The following is an 18,055-nucleotide window of genomic DNA, read 5'->3' as shown; positions in this document are numbered from 1 at the left end:
CCTATTTCTCTCTCCTTTTTAAACACATGCATATGAACTGCATACAGTCCAGATTAGAAAAGCACTTCAACAATAATACAGCGCACTATTGATCCAAACTCCCCAAGAAATGTAAGTGCACAATATTACAGACTACCGTGCTGTCATGTGCACAACATGGCCCGATAGTCGTATAGTTGACAAAATGTGGCCAACTCAATGAAGCTGTCACTTCACACCAACGCATACCTTGACACGAACCGGTATCAGCATAGACCGAACACATCCTCACAGTTAAATCATCATCATGAAACAATGGTCTGCGCAATAAATGTGGGCAGGGTTTCTCAGTGTCCGTCCGAAACGTTTCTTGTAGAGCAACGAAACTCCCTGGATTTGAAAAAGCTCGAGATTGTGATTAAAAGCTCTGCATAGACGACTAACATATTGATTATGTCATTTGTGTCTTTCTGCTCACAGGACCTTTCCCCCGGAAGTGTGGAGGAAGCGGAAGAGGCGGAGCCAGATGAGGAGTTTAAGGATGCTATTGAGGTGGGCCAAAAATGATTGGTAACTCAGCTGGGCGTCAAATGAATTCATAACTTGCAGACCAAAACTTTCTTTCCTATTAAATTTCAGAAAATATATTGCAAGTATGCAAGGCTTTTGCTTGGATAAGATATAATCTATGAATGATGGTCTCAGCGGTTCAGATGGCCTTTATTTTGTATCGTTAATCTTGTCAACTCGGTGGACGAGCATGTAAATCATCTCTCTAGCTTCATTACAGAAATTGGTGTTACATTCTGCCCAGCGGGAAGTAGGCCTTTTTCTAAAGGGAATCTACCACCCTTTATGGAATTAAGTGACAGTGCCAGGTCCAGACTAACACTAATGGAAATACCTTGCAAGCAAGAGTTTCCAACTGTCATCTACAGTGGGTGGAGCAGGGAAAATTTGCACCCCAATGCAAATCTGGCCCAATCCCGTGTTATGCTTCATTTGTAAAAAACATAAGTGCCAGTGCCCTATTCAGGAGACCACTACAGCTTGCACCACCCATTGACCCAGCTAGTGCTGCCACGGACCGCACCAACATAGCTACTAACCATCACACGCCTACATATTTGACAATTCACATTATTTCCGGTGCCCAAAGCTATAAGAATGGCTTGGGTGGCCCATATTAGTCTTATCTGATAGAAACATCTAGCTTCAGACTCCTTACCTTTGAATTCTCTAGGCATCAAACTGGATCAGGAAGATTTTTCGTGAGCAATATCCCTGTGTACTGCTAGGTAGCATCGGTCACCTCTGCGTGACATAATCCGTGCCGGAAGTGATGTCCGTGTCACCTATGGAGGTGCCACCTCGGCGCACTGATGTCTGTTCTTTTCTTTCCGCACCAGCCAATGTAGATCCGAGAAGAGAGCTACCCCTCTGTCGGTTTTGAACAGGATTTTTGCAATGTTTTGTTCTTATTTTTTTTTTTTTTTTTTTTAGGTCTCCTCTGGTGTGTCGACTAATATCTTCGAAGAATACAGGTTTTAAATCCTGTGGCACCTGTCTCTGCGTCATGTTGATGACAGACCTGCACCTCATCTGTTTGTGGTGCTTGGAGCGCAATGACAACTCTAAGTTGTGCTCTGACTGCCAGGCCAAGGCACTGAAGGCTTGAGGGGAGAGGTCCCTGAAGCTGCTCGTGGCCTGGCATGCAACTCTGTGGAAGTCACAGTCCCACTCGAGAGGAAGGTCTCAGGACAGTTCCTGGAGTCCGAATTCCTCTTCGTCCCACTTCAGATCATCGCAACACTCAAGTAAGAGTCATAAAAAAACAGAGGAAGCCAAAGTGTGCTTTGACTTCTCCTCTTTCATTGGCCAATGCGACGAAGGAACATTGGCGCTTGAGGCCTGGTTGCTCGGAACTTGCGGCTGAGCTGAATCCGCGCCTCCTTTCTTTTCCAGGAACCAAAGTGACTCTCCGCTCTAATCAAGTAATTTTGAGGCCATGCGCCTCATTTTTGAGCGGCCTGACCTCTCTGCTTGCCTACGAGCCACGCAGGGTCAGAGAGGGCCCCATTTGGTTCCAGGCCCACGGCTCCAGCCCTGGCTCCGATGGGCCACATGGATTCAGTCATGGAGCCGGACTGGCGCCGGTTGCGCCAGTGTGACCTTCCCCAGGACCGGCCCCGCCAAGACCGGTGACGGCAGTCCCATTCTTTTACCCAATGACACTGAAGCGGAGTTTCATCGACTGATGCCAGCGCCAACAGGACCCCGCGTCTTAGGTAGGAGCCTGAGCCTTATTCTGAATGGATAGGCATTTGGGAAGAATGGGAGGGGTCACTGGACTCTTTAGAATGCTAGTAGGAACAAGACTTCGACTGGTGTGCGGAACTGGGTAATCCCAGTGGACTGGATACGTCTCAAGATACAGGCATCCTTTCTCCCCTACCATGGCTACTGAGGAGTGAACTTTTTATGCAGTGGTGGTGCGGAGGACGGCTGATATTCTTGACCTTCAGTTGCTCTCAGTGGCAGTCAAGACTAATATCTTGACGGAGGTGCTGCAACCGGGCGTCCCCTCTTCTGAACCTCTACTCCAATTCATCAAAACCCTCACGGACGTCCTTCTAGAGATCTGGTCCAAATCCGGCACAGGGGCCCCCGTGAAGAAGAGGATTGCCTGATGCCACCTCCTCCTACAGGGTACCCAAATTTCCTCACCCAACACCCTACTCCAGAGAGCTTCCACTTCACATGGCGCATTCCCTGCCGCTCCCCCAGGCAGGTAATCCAAGAGGCTGGGTAGCTTGGGTAAGAAAATGTTTTCTTCTGCAAGCCTTGCATTGCGGTCAGAGTACAGTGCATGCTTATTTGGGCCACTTTTCCCACACGCTGTGGGAAATGGTTGCACAAGTGCTGCCACAGGTCCGGAAGGAGGCCCGGGCCATTCTCTCTCAAGCGGTTACAGATAGGAGAGGTGCAGTGAAGTTCACTATATGCTGTGGCTTCAACACGACCGATTAGCTTGGCAGTCTGTTTCGTCAATGGTGGCACTCTGATCGCTCACTTGGCTGATGGCTGAGAACATCTGGCTTTTCGGGGAAGTCAATGCTTTCCTTATGGACATGCCCTTCGATGAAACCTGTCTTTTCAGAGACAAGGCAGACTCCTAATGGAGCGCTTTATGGACTCACGGGCTAGGGCCAAGTCCTTTGGCCTCTGGGCTGCTCTACGTCCCCAGTCTGCCTGTCCCTCCTTTCTTGGCCATAGAAGAGGTTTTTAACCTCACCAACCTTAACCTACCCACTGAACCGTGCAATCTTCCCAGCTTCTGCGTGGACAAGAGCTCGGTTCCCACTGCCTCGTGGGTCGGGTAGCCAGCAGTATGGTCCAGCCACCATTCTACCCCCATCCGCAGCTCCCAAACTCCAACCCCTCCTAGTCTCTCCTTTTAGATCATGAGCGTCCAGTTGGTGACATGATCCGCCATTACCTCCACCACTGGCAGTCCATAACATCGGACAGGTGGGTTTTGCAGATAGTCTGAAGGCGCTACTCCCGCCCCTTCAAGACTGTCAATACCTCCATGCCTCCTTCCTCCGATCGGCTGACGGAGGGTCATCTGTCTTTGTTCCAGGAAGAAGTCATGGCTCTGTTGGCCAAGGGAGCAATAGAGAGGGTTACTGTGCCAGAAGTAGGCTGTGGTTGCTATTACAGTAACTTCCTGGTTCCAAAAGATGACAAGGGCCTTGGTCCTATCCTAGATCTGAGCCCTCAACTACTTCCTCAAAAAGAAGAAATTCAAGATTCTCACATTGGCTCAAGTCTTGTCTGCCCTGGATCCAGGAGACTGGATGGTAGCATTGGACTTGCAGGATGCCTATTTTCACATTCCAGTCCTGCCAGCCCACCGACGCTATCTGCGGTTTACGGTAGGCCATGAGCATTTTCAGTTCACTGTGCTCCCTTTTGGCCTTACCAACGCCCCTCAGGTGTCACCTAGGTGATGCTGTTGGTCTCCGCTCATCTGCCCAGATCAGGGATGCCAGTCTTCCCCCTATCTCGATGACTGGCTGCTAAAGGCGGGCTCGCCTCAGGCTTTTGTCTCCCTTATCCAAACTATGGCAGACCTCCTACATTCATTGGGTTTCACTATCAACATGCCAAAGTTACACCTGACTCCCTCATAGATGCTCCCTTTCATCGGAGCTGTTCTTGACGAAATGCAGTTTCAGGCTTGTCCTCCCAAGCGGAGAGCCTAGGATATTCAGGCTATGATACCTGTATTTCAGCCTCTATCCTGGGTTTTGGTAAGATTGACTCTGGGGCTACTGGGCCTCATGGACTCCTGCACCCTGCTAGTCTCACATGCCAGATGGCATATGCAGGCTCGGCAATGGTACCTGAAGTTCCACTGGGTACAGCATCTCTCAGACATGGTTCAGATCTCGGAAGGAACTGCAAAGGACCTGCAGTGGTGGCTAACATACCCCAACCAGGTCTCACAGAGACAGATTCATCACTTGAGGGATGGGGTAGCCACCTGGGAGAGGTGGAGATCAGAGGACTCTGGTCTCCGGCAGAATCCGAACTCCATATCAACCTGTTGGAGCTCCGAGCGATCCAATTGGTATTCTCCACGCCACTGGAGTCAAGCTATCCTGGCTGAAGATGGCTGATAGCCAGAAACCGGTCCTAGGATGCTTGATTCCGGTCCAGGGAAGACATGGCTTGCAGTTCGGGCTGGACTGTTCCCATGAGGCACAGGGTCAAGGCTGATTTGCATATGGCCATGTCTGAACTGGGGTGGTGTGGTGAGCAAAAAAACGATGGATTTAGGCCCAGATCTCTGTACTGGGGTGAATGTATGACATTGTTCTGCATTCTGTTTTTCAAATGTTGTTTTTGCATTGGTACTGAAAGGCTTTCTATCCTGCCTCAAAGGAAGGCTGGTACAAGTGTTCACGAACAACACCATCACCATTTGGTACTGCAACAAACAGGGAAGGGAGGGGGCATGGACCCTTTGTCAAGAGGCCTTGCGTCTCTGGACATGGCTGGAACAGCAGGGCATTTCGCTGGTGGTTTAACACCTTCCAGGTTCTCTGAACGCCAGGGCAGACAAACTCAGCCGTCAATGCCAAGTGGATCAGAAATGGCTTCTCCACCTGGAGATGACTCAAGGTCTCTTTCAAAAATAGGGAGAGCCTTGGTTAGATCGGTTCGCCTCTGCAGAGAGCGCGCAATGTCAGCAGTTTTACGCACTGGAGTTTCCATAGCGGCTCTCGCTCAGAGACACTTTTCATGTCAAGTGGAGCTCAGGCCTCCTGTGTATGTGTTTCTGCCCATATCACTCCTGCCTAGAGTTCTCAAGAAGATGGAACAACTGTGCCCAAATCGTCCTTAAGGCACCAGAATGGGCTGTCCCTTAAGAAGGATCTTCTGTCTCAGCAGCAAGAGAGGGTCCTTCACCTGAACCTGTCCTCTCTTTGCCTTCTTGCCTGGAAATTGGGCAGTGGCAGTTGATAGCTTTTGACATTCGGCCCAAAGTCTGTAATGTCATTCTGGCAGCCAGGCATTCCTCCACCAAGTCGATATACGTTTGCTGATGGAAATAGTTTGTATTGTATTGTACAGAAAAATCCTTGACCCTCTTTCTACCTCCCTTTTTTGATGTTTTACTTTTTATTTTGACCCTCGCCCAGCAGAGCACATGGCTGGGCACTCTGAAACGGTATCTTTCTGCTTTGTCTGCCTTCTTGCAGCTGCCTGACCAACCTTCCTTATTTAAATCTCCAATTGTAAATCGATTTCTAAAAGGCCTTGTACATCTGTTCCCAACTTCCCCTTTCCTTATGCCTCACTCGGACCTTAATTTGGTTCTCACATGTCTTATATGTGCTCCCTTCGAGCTTTTACACAGTTGTCCCCTCAGGCTGCTCACCATCAAAACAGCCTTTCTTGTGGCTATGACTTTGGTCAGGAGGATGAGTGAGCTGCAGGCTTTATCATCCAAGCCTCCCTTCCTCTTAGTTTTCTGTGACAAACTGGTGCTTCACACTAGGCCCTCTTTCCTGTCGAAAGTGGTAACACCATTTCATGTTGGCCAATCTGTCACCTTTCCCCTTTTCTATGCTCCTCCACATCCCTCTAAAGAAGAGCAGCGACTCCACCGTCTGGACCCAAAAAGAACATTGACGTTCTACCTTGACCACACATGAGAGTTCCAGGTGGACGCCCATCTCTTCATGGGGTATGTTGGTGCATAGAAAGGTAGGGCAGTACAGAAACCGACCATCTCTCGATCAGTTGTTCTCTGCATCAAGATCTGCTTCGCACTGGCAAAGCAGCAGCTAGCTGAAGGCTTAAGAGCTCATTCCTCCACAGCTAAGGCTGCGACCACTGCGCTAGCCCGTGGAGTTCCAGTCCTGGACATCTGCCAGACAGCAATGTGGGCATCCCTGCACAAGTTTACCAAGCATTACTGCCTGGACTGTCAGGTTAGCAGGGACGGGCACTTCCCCCATTCGCAGAACTTCTTAGGCTAAATTTGTCTGTAGAACCACCTCCGGGGATGGTATTGCTTGGGTATCTATTCAAAGATGAGGAATTTGCATTTAGATGTCTCTATCAGATGAATAAGTTACTTACATTTGATAATGCCTTATCTAGTAGAGACAATATCTAGCCGCAGATTCCTTACAGACCCACCCATCCTCCCGTTCTTCGGACAGATTTCTAGGGTCAGTACTGATCCCTTCCAGGGCCCCATTTAGGACACACATCTCGGTGCATTTCATCGCTCCGCTCTTCTGGCGTGGAAAGCCATGAAAAGTAACTGACATCAGCACCCGAGCATGGCAGTGATGCTTTGGGACTCTCACTAGCAGGAATTTCCTTCCACCAGTACTGTCTGCCTGTCACGGTCAGGTGGTGGTAAAGCCCTTATTTACATGTAGATGTTGTCTGGTCTCATCCCATGTCACTGTCTTCAATAAATGTTCATACTCCATTACATTGTTGACCATGGGGGGGGGGGGGCATAAACTGCTCAAGACAAGTTCAGTACTTTGTTTGTCTTATCGAAGGTGTTATCCATCCTTCCTCAGGGACGGGAGGTGGGAGGGAGGGGGAGCACTAGACAGACATTTATCCCTGTGGGACAGTGGACCATTCGTCAGAAATGTAGAAGCAAACGGGATAGATTTGGGGCTCTCCTTTTTCTACATTCACTCTGACGGATGAGGTTCCTTTTTTTTAAATCACTCTGAGTCGGCCATTAGTCCCCAGCAGAGGGAAATATATTCCACCTTCGTGAACGGGATATTTTATGTAGTCCGAGTACGTTTTATCTTGCAAATCTTCCTGTGAGATAACACATCTGGCTGTCAGTTGTAAAGGCATGTTGCAGAGGTTTTTTAAAGCCTGCGTGCAACTTCAGTATACTTGTATCAGTGTTTATATTAACTAGTTAACTAGTTTTTGGTGGTATTGGATTGGTCCCTAAAAGCACTATATAGAGGGAGCTGGCTTTTGAAAGCATTATTTAATTAGTTTAATTTTGCAAGATTGGTCAGCTACTCTGTTGAAGGCCTGGTTAACCAATTATGGTAGTCAAAACTGGACTCCGCTGTAAAGGAAGGTGTGAGAGTTTCCATTGTAATGGCTCCTATAGCCTCGATAACCACTGAGGTGATCTAACTACTTGAGGTATAAGTTGTTTTGGGAGATGTACTTATAATGGCAATCTGAAATCACTTTAATGCAGTGATTATGGGCACCTCAAACCAAGCTCTCTCCTGTGATTAGTAAGCTTATTATGGTTGTGAAGGCATCCATCACATCTTTGCAAGCTGATTTGCATTGTTCTCCATAGAGCGTGAATGTATTAATAGGGCAGGCACATAGTTTGTCTGCATATTGGATCAAGTGGAGCCCAGTAGAGATTTGAAATTCAGAGACATGGGAGAGAACACTCAGTCTAAAATGTAACTCGCTCCATAGAGCCTGAGTCTATCTTGCCCAAAGACATAAGCAACTTGAAATAAAACCCTCTGGAATGTAAATGAAATTGAAATACATCCGTTTGACCTTAACTGAGGTGAGGTGATTGTAAGCAAATGGGTAAATTATTACTCAGCGTGCTTTAAACTGCTGTGATGGTCTCCATATCAATTGAAGGTTAGAAATATGTATATATCTTTTGGACTGCACAACTTGGGGATAGTATCAACAGTGTATTTTGTTGCATGAGAGCTCCAGCTTCTCTTCAAGACCACTATAAGTGATTTATGCATGTGGTGTTTTGTGTGCAAGTGTGCTAGCCCTGTGGTGATTGTATCTCTTTTGGCATACATTTTGTATTTGCATGCTGCATGGATAGTTCTTGGCCTTCCTGTAGTTAATCGACTTCCATGCTTGTGTCACACCCTTTTACAAACCTTGGGTATGTAATCTAGTATTGTAATTTGTAGTCCACTTAATGACAGTCTGTTTGGCTTCACCCAATAAGAGGTCCATACACAAGGTGAGGCTGCTGTCTGTATGGTACCTCTTCTAATGGTAATATTGGATCCCTCGCTTATCTCGGTACTTATGATATTCGGAAAGGTGTGTCCATGAGAAAGGAATAATATTGAAAAGTAAAGCTCTTGAAAATTATCAGAGGCTTGTGTGTAAATTAGAGTTATTTCTCTCCCTGGAGCAATCCCAAGGATCTGCTTTTTCTTAAAGAACACCAGTTTTCACCAGCTTGAAGAAAATTATTTCTGAACCCTGTGATAAGGATACATTTAGCTTAGCAACTATGGACCAGATGTAGGTATCCAAATACCGGTCGTTACCGACCGGTATTTGGATACTGAGATGTAGGGCATGTCAAAATACAGATTCGGTCATTTTACCGAATCTATAAAATTACCGAATCTGTATTTTGACATGTCGGTAGCACATTAAACAGTGCTACAGGGCTTTAAGGATTTGTTATTTACCACCAACTATTAGTTGGTGGTAAATAACGAATTCCTATGTAAATGCAAATATATGCATTTACACATGTGCCATGTGGCACACATACATGCCCTAAGGGCCCTTAGGGCCTTAGGGCATGTATGTGTGCCACATGGCACACAAGCACTAATCAGGGGTGCAACAGGGTGTCAAAGTGACACCCTGCCACCCTTGAATTTTTCGGTATTTACCGAATCGGTAATTACCAATTCGGTAATTGACATTCAATCCTATGGTATCAATCCTATGGTAATTACTGAATCTTACCAATTCGGTAAAAAATACAGAATTTTTACCTACATCTAATTTACCGATTCTAAAATACCGAATCGGTAAAATTCGGTATTTTAGAATCGGTAAAAAAGATTTACCTACATCTAGCCCTATATTATTTAATAGAAATTGATCACAAGATTATGATTCGCCTTCTGTGTGTGGATCGCCTTCTCTGTGTGGCTGGAATATTTGTAAGTCTTCCAGAATTACCTCATTAAAAACTTTGTTTCATAGGATTTCCACCCCCATTTTAAAGGTACTTTCTAGTTTAAGATCAAAGGGAATAAACTGTTTTCTGAAGGATATCAAATGTTGGTCACATATCAGTTTCCTGGGTAGTTCATTCCAGAGTTTTTCATCACGATTGCACAAAACTACCCTTTTTCCTCCCTACTAAACACCCAATGGCCCTGTTGATCATTAAGCTCATCACTGACTGTAGAAGCATATTTGCACCCCATCCTTGGTGTGTAGACACAAACGGGTCCTTAAAGAAATGTGGTACTGAGGCGCACATTTTTATATGCACAAAAGTGATTCTTCTAATATATGCTGTTGCAAGAATGGCAACCAAGGGAATCATTACTAAGTGGAAGAGATGTGACACTACTTAGCAAATGTTTTCACTGTTTAAGTAGCAAAGGTTTCTGGAATTTAAGTAATTTCCCAAGCAAACATGCAAACAAGGCATTGCTTTAGTCAGGTGTATCTAAAATGCTAGTGATTGCCTGAGAATATCAGCCATACTCACAGATCATTGGTGCATTGGCAGTTTTAAGTAGTACCCTCAACTTGTATTGCAATGTGAATATCAGGGATCATCTACAGACCTGAATCCAATGTAACACCTCCCAGGGGCTCAAATTAGGTAAAGGCGGGGATCCTTTACGGACCCCCATCCCCAGGGACCACCACCTCCCTGGTACTACAATGTAGATGAGAGGGGAGCCGGCTCCAGCAATGTCCAGGGGGCCCACCCCTAGGACACTGCAGTTAGCTGTGGCTTGGCGGGAGGGAGCACTGCTTCCTCCAAGCTACAGCAAACTCTGCTTCGCTTCATGGAAGTAACAGCATTTTCAATGCTCTTGATTCCATGAAGCGAAGCAGAATTGCTTTTGGACAGAGGGAGCTGCATGTTAGTATTTTCCTCTGCCGTAAAGCAGGCCGGCGACAGGGACCTAGGGGGGGCTTGAGGCTTCCCCGTGAGACCCAACGACCTGACCATGCCCCTGGGGATGGGGTCGTCAGGGCAATATTGGCCTTGGTCTGCAAGGCCACCCTACCCATTTTTTTTAAATTAAGGATAAGGGCTTGCCTGAGGGATGGGGTCCCCGGGCCAAAAATGGCCTGGGGAAGGGGGCCTTACACAATTTTTTTTTTAAACTTGGCCGGGCCCTGGGGGATGAGGTCACCAGCAATGTCAGTTGAGATGTAATCAGTGATGTCAGTGACCATTTCATAAGGGATGTGGTATGTGAGGTTATACGCAGTCCATTGTGAGGGCGCATTATAACGGCTGAATTTTTCTGGTTTTGTACGAAATGTCCGCCTAACTATAACGTCCCTGTAACCTTTGTTTTTTTTCCGTGAATATCTAAGGTTTTTTAAATTATAATTCCTAACCATAACATCCTGAAATCTGTGTTTTTTTTCAGTGAACTGTTTTTTATATAACTATATAACTGAGATGTTTTAAGGCATAGGCAAAGTGGGCTCTGGCCCTGGACCCCAGACTTTCAGGGGGCCCCCTGATATAGCCCACCCAGTTCTACAGAATCTTTTCTTGATGACCTATAATAATTCTTAAACAGATTGTTTTAAATACCGTTTTTCTTTAATTTATTTTTAAAGTGGGTGAAGTGAGAGTCTATTACAGACATTTTGCAGAGAAATTGTGTTTATTTTTCATGCAACATCCATAAAAAAAATACTTTTAGATCAAAGCAGAACCTCTTATATGAGAAATGGGAGGGTACCAGAGAGCTTATTTGCAGTAATATTGGTGATATGCTGATGTTAGAATATTGTCACTATCAATATTAGATGTAAAAACATTTAGAATTTGGACAAGTGCGCAGGTGCACTCAGTGACGTGGCCAAAGAGGGCATGAAAGAGCTGAAATTGGATTATAAATTATAAACTGTTCCGAACAGGAGCCCCACAATTCGTTTAGCCCAGGGCCCCCAAAATCCTTAAGATGTCCCTGATAATATATATAGATATATAATATTTGACAGCACATGTTTTTGAAACCCATTTCTACCTGTTTATGTGAACTTGAAAAAACAGACTCTGAGATGTGAGGCACATGTGACTAGAGGGACTTGCCTTGACACCGAATTCTGTATCAGTTTCCCTTTCCGATTTAAAACTGTGGGAACGGCAGTGTACGTGGTTAGTGGCTCAGAAATACATCATTCTGAATATTACAACCCAGGGTTAGTAATGAGCCTGGGTTGTCATATATTTGTGGTCGCACAGCCAGCACATGCAGTTTTGAGTGATGCTTTCTCTCCATAGGTATCCTGTCATATTTCCGTGTGTGCTTTGGCACAGGCAAATATCTGCTTTAATTGAGTGTAACGTCTAAATTAACATTTGCTTGAGCTAACGGGCTTGGCCTAATTGTATTTTGCCTCAGCTCGTTAAATATTAAACACAGTGGTGAAATATCGGTCTCTGGTGTGGTATTACCTGTTCGGGCCAAAACTCTCAAATCCCTGACATTTCCTCTGCAGAAACAAAGTGATCGGCCTCAGACCACAGAGAACGACAACAGTAGGAAGGCCGTTATTTTTTCCCCTTTGTGAATGTTAGGTTTTTTAACCAATATTGCAGTCTTACATAAGTAAATTATATTTTCATTAGGCAGATAAAAACAAAAACAATAAATCAAAGTGTAAAAAATATATAAATTAAAGAATCAAAGAAGAAAACACAACAGGTGTACAATCACCCAAGCAACAATGGAGAAGTAATAGCAAAACAGGCCTACAAATGTGGGTATGGGGTATTTTAGATTTGCAGGATCTCTGAAGCATGTGCAGTCTCCTATGTATTACGCAAAGTATTTGCACAAATCTATTGCACCAGCCCCCTCCTCAGGATATGCTCACCATGGCATTAATCCCTCAAGAGACTGTGGCCCATCATTTAATGCCCGCCTCTGATGTCATGTGGACTGTAGCTCCTGCTTGCTACTAGCTCCCTCCATTTTACAAACAAACATTGGCAACGTTAGTAGTGTTGTTTTTTTTTCTAATAGTAGTTGTGCTTTGTCATTGATTGGCAAATTTGTGTGGAGTGGTGAGAAAATGTGAAATATTCATTCTATGGATGAGGAAGTATATGGATGGGTGAACAGACGAATTGGTGCATATGCAGATATACTCACTCATTCATTCGTTCATTCATCAATGCAACTTTTAATCCATACACTCCTCTCCTCCATCTATACCTCTTCTGTTTGCGCAGCTTTATCCCATTAATTTATCCATCCATGTATGCATTAATTTAGACATACATGCACACACTCATGCGTCTGTTCTTCCAACTATTGATTCATGCTTGTAGTGACCACTTCACTTCACAAACATACGCAAAAATTGGCAATCAATGATGGAGCACTTTCACATGTAAAAAAGCTAGGCCTGTGCGCTTTGCCAATGCTTGCTTTTTAAGATGTGGGTAGCTATTGCTCATGCAGCACATGCCCTCTTCAGGTCTAATCCTCAGCCTTTCTGACGTCCTGGTCAATTGATCGCTACCCAAAGAAAACATTTTGAAGCTGCAGAACCATTGTTACAGGTAAGTAACACACTTTTTATCAGTGAGTAGTATTTTTGTCTGTGGTATTAGGAAGAGGTTATCATCTGATGTCATGGGATGTCTGGTGTCAGGGAGAGAGTGTTGTCTGAAAGGGTTGTCTTTAGTAACCAGGAGGATGCGCCTCTAGCATCACAGGAGATGTGGGGAGGGCTCTGGGGGAAAAGAAGCACATTTTGTTTCTCTGGATTCCTCTAGATTCCAGTGCTTAGAGATCACAATAGCTTGATCTACAGCAATAGCAGGAAACTGGGCAAAACTGGGAATTCTGGGCAGCAGAAAATTAAATGTACATGTCAGTTGGGCATGCCTGAACCGCTCATTGCCCCTTCTGAGCAAACAAGTGAGAGTGAAGTAGGGGAACTTAGCAACAGCATCCTTGTGCTGGGAGCAATGTATACAGACCTGCACCACAGAGCACGCCCTCTCTTCCCTGATCAGAAAGTCGCACACCCTACGGTTTTAGGTGCAAGCTCTGATCCAAACAAATAAAGCTCAGATTTATTAATAAAACACCCAAAGTGTCTGAGAATGTGTTTCGATACAACTAATCGAAACCTGTTCAAGAACCTAGCGAGAAAGGGATAGTATCCCTATTGCAGACTGTGTGTAGAGGGTAGCGCAACAGGGCCTTTGCAGAGCCTTAATAAACATAATCCTGTGGACATAGCCAGGCCTTCTCCTCCCTTGCCTTGGGATAGTTTATATGATATTCTATTTTAAATGTCAGTCAGGCAAACTTTATGATTCTCTATACTTTTTAATCAAAGATTAAAACGTTGATAGAAATAAGTATTGTGAATATCTGGTCCAGCCTGCCCTTGACTCATCCGATTATCCTTTGAGTTCAGGTGTACTTTTTGTGAAAGTGATACCCTTATTTCTTAGGTTATCGTGAGTTATTGGTCTCTTCCTCCAAATGTGAGTTTCAACACTGGGTAGCAGATTATTAAACACGATACACTGCGCATTGAACGAGGAAAATCTTTGGGGGAAAGTAGCAGTATTATTTGGATTAAGAATGATGCATCCATGTGTGGAGACACACACACTCACCAACCATATATTCAGACACACAAGTGCCAGTGTACACTTGAGTGCGTGTACATCTGCAACACAATAGCAAGCAGCCTTACATTCAAGCGTAACACACATATGTTTATACATTCACACGTAGACCCAAAGCTGTGGACAGGCGTGGGTTAACAGACTATCTGGAACGCCAGTAAGGAGAGCAGCATCAGTGCAACACCAGGACATGCTCATTTGGCTCTCTGAGAAACTTTTAAAACCTTGAGAGGAAATGAGGACTGTAATTCGATTAGGTTACTCTTCGGCACTGTTACCCAGCTGGCAGCCATCTTGGAGAGAAATGCACTGTTAACTAGCTGGCAGCCATCCTGGAGAGAAATTGAGCATAAAATATGCAATGCAAATGTGGCTTACAAATGAAAACATTATACTGATATTCCTTTTTTATTGCTTTTATTTGAATTTATAGGAAGCACATGAAGGATTAAACTGCATCTTGTACCAAAACAGTCATGTAGGTGTTATGTTACAAGTACATGGGACCTCGACAAACCAGCAGCTAACAGTCCTGCCCGCACACGCGGGTCAGTAAGGAGGATACCAACAGAGGCAACAAGGCACATTAAAAGGGAACATTCGGAAAATATAAAAACGTAAAACGTACATCCAGTGTGTCTGATGGAGTTTCTGTTCAGCACTCCCCAGGTGCCAGACTCAAGACCCGTGGGCTTGTACAACTGGTGTGTTTACAGCAAGGGACCTGCGTTAGCACAAGAAGAGCAGTAAAGTCAGCGACTGTAATATTTTTTAGCAAACTAGCCATGGATCTGAACAGAAAGTCCACAATTATGATGCATGCTAGAGAGAAGATTCGGAGGGCGCACCTGATCTCCCTGAAGTGTTTCGTCAATTGCAATTGAAATATTGCACAAGCAGGCTTGCACGTCTTGCACACCAGGGAAATGACTACAGGTGGTGCATAAGATGTCCTCTTGGGGCTGTTTCAAAATGTGCATACCACTTTGATCATTCCGTGGTTTAAGCAAGCTGATCTGGTGCCCATCTCTGTATATATTTTTCTTATTTGCCGCCTAGGTCTAGCATCACTTAAAGCTGCCTCCAGGCGTACTTAAATGGACCTCCCAGTGCTAATTGCCTGATGTACAAATGTACTGTGCAATAGCAAAGCCATCTTTTTGGAAAAATCACAGAGTTTGCGACCACAAAATGCAGCTTTACAATGTACAAAAGCCCTTCTACAAGTCGCAAAAGTCTTTTCCGATCGTAAAACGTTTGTCACCCTCTCCTACTTGCAATATGAAAGGGCGTGGAAACCTGCCTCTCCAACTACCTTCCTAAACTACAAACATGTTTTTAAAAGCCAAGCCTGTCCCTTTAATGGACGTGGGCAGCTTTAAAATCGTGGTGCCAGTTTAGAAATGCAAATGCTTGAATGAAGTCCTGCATGCCCTTCAGGTCTCCATCCCGTCATTCGCAGCCAGTACAAAGAAGACGCAAATTGTGACATGTCTAATTCTTTAGGCTGTTCTTTTGCTTCTTTCTGCCTGTGAATGAACAAATTGCAGTATACGCTGTAGTCCGCTAGGCTGTCATATATCCGATGGTTGGTTAATGAGGGCACTAGACACAGTGAAGAAGGAGGCCAGTTAGAGCACCAGATGTTCTCCCCTAACTGAGCTTCATCTGGGAGATTGCTGTTTCTGCAAAAGGACTGACACTCTTCCCAAGGGTAAAAGTGTACTACCACAATCTCTACAGTGCTACATAGTTTTCTAGTAATATCAACAGATCTGGCATGAATCAACAGGGCGAATCCCCAAGATCTAGATTTTGATGGCATTTCTGTGTCTCCTTCAGGCTCGGTGTGAGATGGATACAGGTTCCCTCAAATTCGTGGAAGCAAGGGGCAGTGCAGGTTCAGTTAAAGATAAAGTCCATACGTGAAATGAGCGATTCTTTACCCCTCCAATAATGTAGACTTTTACAGCCGCTTCTCAGAGTAGGTCCTTCGATATGAAGCCTTGTACCTCCAAGGCACGCTCGAGTGGTCTTCTACACAGGGATCATTCCACTAGACCTCGCCTGAACTGTGAGACACCTCTCTCTAAATTCTAGCCTTCCATGGACAGTACAGCAGCAGCACTTCTATTGATCATTGGTGTGGTCCTAGCATCGAGTGAATAGTAACGCAAGTCCTGGTGACACTAGTTAACTGACTGGTGTTGCAGAACTTGTACGTTTATAGGAATACACTATATTGATTGTAAAGGAAAGATGTTTCTAGCAAACTCTGGCCAATGGACAAAGCCAGCACCAGTCATAGCTTGCTGCGTCCAAAAATCCATATCTCCCGCCAACCCCATAAGTTGCATCTTCTCGTGAATTTGCCATTCTGGTCTGGAGAGGGTATTCCCAAATTGTCAGAGAGTGTTCATTGGTAGGACATTGTGCACTCTTTGAGCAGGATCGCTTCCATTTCCAAATCGTGCACAGCGTTTCAGTGTATCATCCTAGCAGTCAACTTGAGCCCTGAGTGACTGCTGGTAAAACACTGCCATAGCATCTGCTAGGTTGAAACTACTGGTAGACTCTGAGGATCAGCCGGAAAGTGCTCATGTCCACAGGGGCCCTTATCCCCCTTATATATTTACTTTGTAAGCTCGGGATTCAAAAACTCTTAGTAACACTGCCTTTTTAAAATTCCACTGCAACTGCTACACTATGGTCCGTGTGTTTCAGAGAACTCCACGCCAAGAAAAGGAATCTATCATTTACAGAAAATGTTCTGTTTTCCCTAGTCTGCAAACTGCTGTACAAACAAAAGGAAACAAATACGCTGCCACTCTACCCGTCTCTCTAACTGCTGCAACGGTGAAATGATAAAGCTGCTATTGTTTTATTGCAATGGCGAGCCTCCATATGACAATTGCCATAAGCCAAAGGCTGCTGAGTGTGACGCATATATGTGTGTAGGCGTGGGAGTAGGGACGACCGTGACACAAAGTAGAGGGGTTAAAGAAGGTTTTATTTTTATAGCTCTAGGGGGTTTTGACATCAACGTCTTTCTGTTTCGTAGGGGCAGTCTCTCTCGGGCAAACACGCTGGGGTCCGTGGCGGTGGTCTTCTCCTTCAGGAGTTGGGGGTTGATCGGACGTTCTTACAGCTGTCTCCGGCTCCGGTGCATGCAAGAGACCAACAGAGAGGGAAGCCGTTAGTTTGCCGTCCTCAATGGGGTTTGCACCAAGGGGTCCGGGGTAGGTGAGGGCAACCCAGTGAGACGTGACTTCTCTACGTACAGTGCTCGGTGAACAAGGGGGGGGGTTTGGATGTGAGAAACTGGGAAGGAAAAAGGATTATGGATGGGAAGGGAGAACTACAACGGTCAGGAACAAACAGGGGCTAGTTTACACTATTTACACGCTATCGCTTCGCCTCCCCACCCAGGCTGCCCAACGCCGCCGTACCTGTGACAGCCACACTCCTCCCTCGGGAGTGTGGCACGGCGGTCCACAGGGTCGTTGGCCTCCTGGCTTTCCTCCGTCCTCCGTCTCTCCATCCCCTCCGGGATGTTCCTCCGGGCTGCCTCTCTCCTCGTTCTCTCCGCTTTCGCCTCTCTCCTCCGTTCCGCTTGCTTCCGCCTGTCTCTCCTCCGGGGTGCTCGCACACCCGGCGTACATCACTTCCTTACTTTTGGCCAATCCGGTCACTCTGACGTCCTTCGGGGGCGTGTCCTCCTCCTCTGTGGAAAACGCCCAGTTAAAGGAGCCACTGTTGTTGTCCTCGTCGTCTGGCTCGCTCCGACCTTCCTTCCACCGTTCAGACTGCAAAGAAGGAGTCGGGGCATGGTCAGCAGGGTAAGGGTTCCACCAGTCACGCGAGGCAGGTATCCCTACCTCGTTACACTCC

At 45.7% G+C, this 18,055-nt stretch overlaps 1 protein-coding gene across 2 annotated transcripts in view; it reads left to right on the top strand.

Moving 5' to 3' along the window:
• ZFYVE27 (zinc finger FYVE-type containing 27) overlaps nucleotides 1-18,055 on the top strand; it is a 362,081-nt gene that overhangs the window by 229,985 nt on the left and 114,041 nt on the right. For both annotated transcript variants that reach the window (XM_086922616.1, XM_086922614.1), the window contains exon 8: nucleotides 460-531. In XM_086922616.1, the coding sequence (XP_086778742.1) occupies nucleotides 460-531 (72 nt within the window). The remainder of the gene's footprint in view (nucleotides 1-459; nucleotides 532-18,055) is intronic.

This window comes from Lissotriton vulgaris, chromosome 5 (genome assembly GCF_964263255.1).
Source record: "Lissotriton vulgaris chromosome 5, aLisVul1.2, whole genome shotgun sequence".
Taxonomy (NCBI): Eukaryota; Metazoa; Chordata; class Amphibia; order Caudata; family Salamandridae; genus Lissotriton; species Lissotriton vulgaris.
The sequence above is the reverse complement of the archived record's forward strand: the minus strand, read 5'-3'. Positions and strand labels throughout refer to the sequence as shown.